Below are 8928 nucleotides of genomic sequence, written 5' to 3' on the forward strand. Positions count from 1 at the left end.
TGGGCGGCGTATTAACGTCACGACACGCGCGGCGCCGACGAGTGATATCAGCGGGGCGGGGTGGCCTGGGACAGGGGTCGGACGCCGGGAGTATGTCAGCTCTGACCTGGCTGGTGCCTTTCTCGCGCGTCGGAGGCCGCCTCTTTCGAGGTTACCGAGCGCGGGCAGCGGGAGGCAGTGGAGTCCGTCAGTGAGTTGGGGTGTTGGCGAGGGCTCTGGCGGAAGGCCCGCGCTCGGACGCGCTCACCTTGAGGCCGGAGCCGGGAGAGGCGCGTCCCTGTGTGGGCTCAGCGCGAGGCATGCTGGGTTTTGTGGTCCGTCCGGATGGGAAGTGGAACCTGGGGTGGTGTGGGAAGGTGGTGACGAGCTCAGAGACGAGTAGGATTTTACCAAAGAAGCATAGGCAGCCAGTGGAGCCCTCAAAGCAGGAAAGTAATACCGTCTGTTTTTTTTTTTTAGACTTGATACTCAAAAATCCTAGGTTGGAATAGCCGTTATTTCTTTGCATATTGTGTCCCCCCCCCCCCCCGCCCCCGTACCAGGCTTCGAAGTCAAGACCTTGCGCTTGCGAGGCAGGAGCGGCGCCACTGAGCTAAATCCCCGGCCCTTTCCTATTTTGTTTTTTTCCTACGAGACTCAAGAGTGTCTTATTTTTTGTGAGATAGTTTTCCTTGGAACTTTTTATCTGTTGGATTCTTTGAGGTCTTGCTTCTCGTAGCCTGAGGGCGCCACCAACCAAAGATCACTTTAAATTCTTGGGTGGGGTTTTTGGACCACAAAGGTCCAACCCACGTAGTGTGAATTTGGGTGCAAACCTACTTGACTGGCTTCCGGCAACTAATTCCGGTTTCCTTCCCCAAGGTTTCTCATTCATCCTTTTACTATGGGGCTGCAGCTATACTCAGGGTTCTGATAATTAGACCCTTTCCAGTACACGTCTCCTGGCCCAAGAGCCTTTTGTAGCTGTCAGGGTGAAAGTTCAGGGACTCCTGATGACTCCCAGCTTCTGCGCTAGCTTGGTTCTCACGCTTTTTCTCCTCCTCGCCTGCGGCGCTGGAGATCAAACTCGCCCACACTCCGCAGATGCTTTACCACTGAGCAACATCTCCAGCCTTAAACTTGTCCTTTGCCATATTCCCAGCCCCTATCCGCGGTTTCGGAGTGCAGAGGATCGACTAGGGGCTCCAGGGCCCACTAGGCTAGTGCTCTTCCACTAAGCTGCATCACCAGGCGCAGGCTTTGTTTTTACTTGCATTGTGCTTTTGGTAGAGACCTTATTTTTGTAGCAGGTGGGTGATATTTGGAAAACAAATTTTTAAAAATACCTTTTTTTTAAGCTTTGAAAGATTGCCCAGGGTATTTAGTTGCCACAGTACAGCTAACATGGTTCAGATCATAACACAGTCATTTAGGTGTTTGTTGAATTTTTGCATCCCTTAATCGTGACAGTTGTTATGCCATGGGTTCTTTTCTAAAATAGAGCACTTTGGAATCATTGTTCAAAAAGATTTCTACTTTGCAGTCAGTGACTATTTTAATTTATGGTTAAAAAATATCATTCTAGCAATAAAAGAAACGTGGAGAGTTGCTAGGATGGGTTGAACTATAATCCTAGCATTATTTTAATGAGTTTTATTGATACATCCATGTTCCTAGGTTTGAACAGCAAAATTCCTATGCTTCTTGACACATTACCTAGGACTGTTTTTATTATCAAGGAAGAAATTTGTTGTTACAATATGAATTGTTCCACATGATGTTTACAAAATGCAATATATGCAGATAGATCCTGAGTAAATACTATTAAGTATAATTGGTATATGAGACCATTATAGAAACAGTATGTGAAAAAAATATGTATAGTGTATCCACACATAACCGTACAGGAAAATAACCTCTTAGACCATCCATAACTAATTATTAAGACTTTACATAGAGCTTTCCAAGTAAGTGTTACATATATTGAGTAAATATTCATACAAAAATGGAATCAGTTGTATGGTAAGAATTTTATCTTGCTGATTGAAATTCCAATTCAGAGTTGTATCCTGCCAAGGTTGGTGGTCCATGGTTGTAATCTCAGCTTCTTGGGAAACTGAGGCAGAAGGATCGCAAGTTCAAGGCCAGTCTGGGCAACTCAATGAACTTATGTTTCAAAATAAAATTTGGAAAGGATGGGTTGTGGGGAGGGTGTAAGGAGAACAAAAGGGGGGAGGGGGTATGATAAGAAATATATGTATGTATGTATGAAAACACATAGAAACCCTATATTTTATCAAAGTAATTGGCACTAATAAAATTTTTTTTACAAGGGCTGGGAAATGTAGCTCAATGACAGAGCACTTGGCTAGAATGTAAAAAATGTAGTGTTGCTTGGGATGGAACCCAGGGCTTTATGCATGCTAGGCAAGCGCTTTACTACTGAGCTATATCTCTAGCCCAAGATTTGATTCAGAAAATGAAAAAAATGACTAATGGTGTTTGTAGTAATAGTTAAGATCTTAGCCTTTGACATCAAGCAGTACTGGTGTCTAAGTTTGTAGAACAATTTTAGGATCTGTCTCATAACAACCTTACAGATCCTGAGATAGATCCTATAATCATAAGGTTGTTAGGAAAATTAAATGATTTATTTTATTTTATTTTTATTTTTGGAACTGGGGATTGAACTCGACCTTGCGCTTGCAAGGCAGTCACAGTGCCACTGAGCTAAATCCCCAGCCCTAGGAAAATTAAATGAGATACAGTAATGGTTACAGAATGTTTAGTGTGGTACCTGTCACATAATAAACACTCAGATAACTGCTAATAATCTTTTAAAGTGGGAGAAGATAATAAAAACAGTCCTAGGTGTCAAGAACCATAGGAATTTTGCTGTTCAAAATCAACACCACAAGGGCCGAGGATGTAGCTCGGTGGTGCCACACCTGCCGGGCAAGCACAAGGTCCTGAGTTTAATTCCCAGTACCGAAAACAAACTAAATTACAAAATCAATAGCATATTATGAAAACAGGAAATTTTACTGCACTTTTGCAAAGTGTTGTACAAGAGAATATTGTAAGCTGATTATTACCTGGACTGAAATTGGGGAACAAATTTTATATAGGAATTAAGTTTTTGTAGACTTTTCTGTGTATTAACATATATATAGCTGCTGAAGAGCACTTTTAGTTTTCTTTTTTTTTTTTTGCAGTACCAGGGATTGAACTCAGGACCTTGTGCTTGTGAGGCAGGCACCATGCCACTGAGCTAAATCCCCAGCCCCTATTTCATTTTTTTGTTGTTAAGACAGAGTCTCACTGTGTAGTTCAGGCTGGCCTTGAATTTGCAGCTATCCTCCTGCCTCAGCCTCCTGAGTGCTAGGACTACAGGGATAAGCCACCACTCCGAGGTGAAGTGGATTTTTTACCTTCATTAAATATAAATTACGTTGTCAGAGTCGACCGATAATAATTATAATCCAATGAATAAACAGTCCTTTATGGATTATATGCCCCAACTTGTCAAAAGCATCTAAGTGAAAAAAATAAAACAGAAACCTTACTCAAACTTAGTGTTTCAGGTTCTTTGCCTTGTTTGGAGCTATTAGCATATGACGATTTGTGAGTCCTCTTTCCCTATGTGGTAGTCTTTCAATAAAGAATGCAATAGGAGAAGAGGATGTGTGTTGTTTCCGAAACAGGACAAAATTAGTTTATTTTTTCTGGATAAATTAGTGACTTACTCCAGGTTCACAGTCTCTTAACCAAAACTTTTGGGACTAGCACCCCATAATCAATGCATTCACATTTCTGGTGCAAAATAATGAATATTCACTAAATGAAAACCATAATTAGCCTGTCAGTGCTGACATTTTTGCTGCTCTGTTTAAAGCAAGCTAAAAAGTATGCCACAGGATTGTGGACCTTTATCAGTCTGTATTTTGGTGGAAGAGATGAAACTCAGAAGCTTTGGGTGACTTACTACTTAGAAAGTATATAGCAAGTGTTTCCCACTGTGTTCTGTCTTCTAGTGCTGCTGGTGGTGCGCATGCCCAGCCCTATTACAGAGCGTTTCCCCAGCCCACCAGGTATGAGGTGATCCGGGCTGAGGTCTTAAGTGGATTCATGTGGTTCTGGATTCTCTGGCACTTCTGGCATGACTCGGAAGCTGTGTTGGTAAGTATGAGAGAGTAATTCCCCTCCTTTTTGGAGCAGGGGCAGTAAGTAATAAGTAGTAGCTTATTTTTCTGTTTGAGGACCATTTTTCTGTGTGAGTACATCCCTTCATCACCATATTGCCCATATGTATGTGCAAGAATCCTGTTATTTATGCAACTTGTTGCCTCCTGAACTAGTTTACATGATAATGTTCATCGAGATGGTCTGTGTCTCATGGTTTCTGTTAGATTGCCATATTTGGAAAGGAGACTAGAAATTCTTTTACCTTTTAATTACAGTTCATTTCTGGGCTATATTCCACATTTCAGTTTCTTTAAATGACAGGTGTCCTCTACTCTGCACAGAGGACCAGGGTGGCCAGGGTTGGGTGGAAGAGATGTGGGTTAGTCTCTGTTGAGAGGGAAGTTAGTTATTGCTGACTTTCTAGCATGTAGTTAGACTCAGCGGAGCTTTCATCCATCGTATTTGCATAGACTCTGTTCTCTAGGAAATGACTGGTTTGACACTCAACTCTGGGGCTGGATGTGTGGCTCAGTGGTTGAGTATGTGTTTACCCTCCATGAAATCTTGCATGAATCTCAATCCCTAGCATCAAAAAACAAAACAGAACAAAACAATAACCAGAAAAGACATTGAAATCCAGAATACTTTGGATTTTTGTATACTTGGGCTTAATTTTCAGGATAGGAAGAATATCTTCCATTTAAACATTATACAAGTGTTGGAAGCATCAGGTTGCCCATTTCTCGTAGAACTCCTCTGTTCCCTTGTATCAAGAAGGGGCTGATTGGGTGTCTGTGAACCTCCGGTTCGACTATAGGTCAGCTGTCAGGAGTAGAGGTGGCTGTAGGCACCAGGTTATGATGTACCCAGCTTTGCCTCTAGCCCAGGATTGAAGGTGCTTGTGTTCACCTGAGGCTCCCACACCTCACAGCAGGAACAACAGGAGAATTTGAAACAGTATTGAGATAGGGTCTTGCTCTGTAATTTAGGCTGGCCTCAAACTCTCAGTGATCCTCCTGCCTCAGCCTCCAGAGTGCTGGGATCACAGGTATTCCACACCACACCCAGCTCTGAAACACTTGTAATTTTTTTGCTTTTTTTGAGACAGGGTCTCACTCTGTTCATGCTGGCCTTGAACTCATAGTGATCTTCCTGCCTCAGCCTACAGGTGTGCAGCACTAGGCCTGGTGAATGAAACACTTGTATTTTTCCAGGACTTCAAGGCATTGCTGAGATGTGGAGTATCTCTGAAATCTGTTGCCTTCACTTCCCACTGCTATCCATCACAGACATACCATTGGCTTATGCTGGGACCTGGAAATGGCCCCCATGCATAATTACAGATTAAAGAGCTGGGCCATCACATAGTTAAAGGAGAGTTTGTTCCCCTGGTGTGTCAGGGGCTGCATATATGGTTTTGTTTGTTTGTTTGTTTATTTTTGAGGCAGGGTCTCACAGTGTAGCCCAGGCTGGCCTTGTACTTGCAGAGATCCTCCTGCCTCAGCCTCCTGAGTGCCAGAATTATAGGTGTGCATCACCACGCCCAGCCTAGGGGCTGCATATATGGCAGTTAACTTTATTACTGGTTTTTTTTCCTTTATGATTTCATTCACAACTTAGTTAATGGCAACTAGTATGGATTCCTGACTTTATTCTTTCTTTTGAATGATTGTCACCAGGGTCACTTCACATATCCAGACCCTTCGCAGTGGACAGATGAAGAATTAGGTATCCCTCCTGATGATGAAGACTGAAAATATGGACTCACCTCCTTATAAGAAAGTATGTCCTGAGTTCCTGTTACTTTTCTTCTTCTGAGTTCCTATTTTTAAAGTCTCATTTACCTTTTGTCATAAATGTTTGTTTTGACTTTGTACCTCTGATCGTCTTGTGGAAACTGCATATTCTAACAGCCTGAAGCACAATTAATCGTTATGTGTCTAATTTCTGCCATACTATATCTTCATTTATTTTTCATATGTGCTGTCCTCTTCTTCCTTTAATCTCATCTTCCTTTTCATTGAATTTTTTTTTTTTGGTACCAGGGATCGAACTCGGGTTCTTGCCGCTTGCGCAGCAGGCGGTGAAACCACTGAGCTAAATCCCCGGCCCTTCATTGAATATTTTTAAAAATTAGTTTTTCCTAAGTTAGGTTACAGTTTTCGGGTCTCATTCTTTAATCAAAGTCATATTGAGACCAATTCTGCCTGCCCTGGGTTCAGTCCACAGCGTGAAAACAAAACAGAAAGACTGATTCTGTCAGTTCTGTGCCAGGCCCAGGACAGCTGGGACCTTCCCACAGTATTAGCTGCAGAAGGCAAGGACTCCTCTCCTCTCAGTACTTAATGGAAACGTCCAGCATGTGGAGTGTCACTGTGGAAGTCAACTCTAACGAAATTAATGCTTTAAACAAGAAAGGATATATAGGCTTTTAATTTTCCAGGTGAGGAAGTCAAGAGCTTTTCTTCTTTTAAAAGGCAAGTATTAGAAAGTTTTCTTTTCTCCACAAAACCTCAGGGGTAAGACATTCTTTTTTCTTTTTTCATTTGCGTTACCAGGGATCAAACTCAGGACCTTGCGCTTGTGAGGCAGGCAGGGCACCACTGAGCTAAATCCCCAGCCCTTTTTTTTCCAATAAATTTTATTTTATCTCATTTCCCCCCTTAAGCCCCCTCCCCTCCCTGTGTACAAAAGCTTTGTTTCCATTTTTTCCCTTCTATTTTCACTTTATTTCTTGTTCCTTCCTTTTTCCCTCCCAAGACATTCTCATTTAACACATTTTTATTATAACAATTGCTGTTGTTCAAAAATACCTTGAAAATTAGCCAAGCATGGTGGAACATGCCTGTAATCCTAGCACTTAGGAGGCTGAGGCAGGAGGGTCACCATGAGTTCGAGGCCAGCCTGGGCAACATAATGAGTTCAAGGCCAGCCTGAATTACAGAATAAGACTATCACAAAACAAAACAAAATTCCCCAAATCCCTCAAACACCTTGAAACTTTTTATACAGGAAGCATTAAATGATAGTTAGGTGTCCCTATCAAGTAATACTGTTAGGATTGCCATTATAATTTTAATTAGAAGCAACTTATTGACAAAATCACAGTAGTTTTGGGGTCTGTAGGCAGTTGGAGGGTGGGATAAAATATGGCCATGGGGATTGGCTGTTCTACAGCCTCCTTTGTCTCTTATCTTAGCATATGGAGTCAGAGGTCCCAGCCCTTAAGAGGGCTCTTGGGCCTTTGATGTTAATGTGTTTGCCAACACTAATCTCTTCCTGTGTTCCTACAAATTTCTTAGGGTTTCCTACACACGCATTCACAGTTTTTCTTTTGGTTGTGGGTTTTTTTGACAGGGTCTGTGTAGTTCAGGCTGGCCAGTATGTAGCCCAGGATGACCTCCAACTCCTGGCGAGCCTGCCCCCTCAGCCTCACAAGTGCCAGAATTACAGGCACATGCCATCACACCTGACATGTTGGGGATTTTTTTTTTTTTTGGGTACCGGGGATCCAACTCGGGTCCTTGCGCTTGCGCAGCACACGGCGAAACTGCTGAGCTAAATCCCCGGCCCATGTTGGGTTTTTTTTTGGTACCAGAGATCAAACTCAGGATCTTGTGCTTGCAAGAGTCAGGCACGGTGCCACTGAGCTAAATCCCCAGCTCGATGTTGATTTTTTGAGACAAGATCTCACTATGTAGTTCAGGCTGGCCATGAATTCACTATGTAGCCTACATTGGCCTCAAACTCATAGATTCTCCTGCCTTAGCCTCCCAAGTGCTGGGATTACAGGCGTGCACCACCACACCCAGTTCTCTCTCCCCCTCTGGTACCGGGGATCAAACTCGGGACCTTGCACTTGTAAGGGTGGCAGCAGTGGTGGCAGCAGTGGTGGCAGCGGCACCGCTGAGCTAAATCCCTGGCCCTTTAATTAATTAATTATTTTGACAACAAATATAAACTAAGAGAAAGGGTTTTGCTTCTCTTCTCTACAAGTCTACTCACATGATCTGAGCTCAATAGATTTTTGAATAATTGGTTAAACAAAACTATGGGTCTGGATTAGTAAATATAAAAGTACTTAAAGCTTTCTACTTTTGTTTTCTTACAGGAGCAAGGTGAGAATGTCAAGAAATTATGGACTTCCTATTGTACATTAAAGTTGTAAATTAAAGTGGTTTGGCCAAGAATGAGGAACTGAGTCATGTTTCTGATACTGACAAGCACATTTTATTTCCTGGGCTCCACATGCTCTGCCGAGTGGTTCCTGTGTCCTTCCAGCTAATGTTCATGGGTGTCCCATGATGTAGACAGGGGTTAGCTCCATTTGAGTGAGCACATGAAGGACAAGGAGGCGGAGTTACCTGCTTAGCATCACACACTGCTAAGTAGGGAGGTCAGGCCTGACCCCAGGGCTCATGCAGAACTGCAGCACTGCACTGCCTCTGCCCAGCTGTTTTTCCATCCTGTGTGTGTTGGCTGTAATGAGGGTGGCTCTTGACTTAAGTACTCAGAAGTTAGGGGTCAGTACAGGCCACTCATTGTTCCTGTATCTCTGGTGGGCCGGGCAGTGGGTTGAATCTTTCATAGAACTCTTTTTTTTTTTTTCTTTTTTTTTTTTCTGGTACAGGGGATCGAACTCAGGACCTTGAGCTTGCAAGGCAGGCTGTAGAACCACTGAGCTAAATCCCCGGCTTTCATAGAACTCTTGAATCATTTCTAAAAAGGAATTCTGAGGGCCAGAGGGATGGGCGATAGGGATGA

General features: G+C 43.0%; 1 protein-coding gene across 1 annotated transcript; it reads left to right on the plus strand.

Annotated features, from left to right (window-relative positions):
• Positions 1–2: 2 nt before the first annotated feature.
• Ndufb2 (NADH:ubiquinone oxidoreductase subunit B2) lies at positions 3–8354 on the plus strand. Its single transcript, XM_004851284.4, has 4 exons — positions 3–190; positions 4014–4158; positions 5844–5946; positions 8276–8354. The coding sequence occupies exons 1-3, from the start codon at positions 93–95 to the stop codon at positions 5916–5918; spliced, it is 318 nt and encodes a 105-aa protein (XP_004851341.1). The 5' UTR covers positions 3–92; the 3' UTR covers positions 5919–5946; positions 8276–8354.
• The last annotated feature ends 574 nt before the right edge of the window (positions 8355–8928 follow it).

This window comes from Heterocephalus glaber, unplaced genomic scaffold (genome assembly GCF_053883595.1).
Source record: "Heterocephalus glaber isolate CG9 unplaced genomic scaffold, H.glaber_assembly_v1.0 deba00000621, whole genome shotgun sequence".
Classification (NCBI taxonomy): Eukaryota; Metazoa; Chordata; class Mammalia; order Rodentia; family Bathyergidae; genus Heterocephalus; species Heterocephalus glaber.

Coding starts and splice junctions, on each gene's coding strand:
- Ndufb2 (XM_004851284.4), top strand. CDS start 93: ATGTCAGCTCTGACCTGGCTGGTGCCTTTCTCGCGCGTCGGAGGCCGC. Junction 191..4,013: donor GGAGGCAGTGGAGTCCGTCA/GTGAGTTGGGGT, acceptor TCTGTCTTCTAG/TGCTGCTGGTGGTGCGCATG. Junction 4,159..5,843: donor ATGACTCGGAAGCTGTGTTG/GTAAGTATGAGA, acceptor GATTGTCACCAG/GGTCACTTCACATATCCAGA.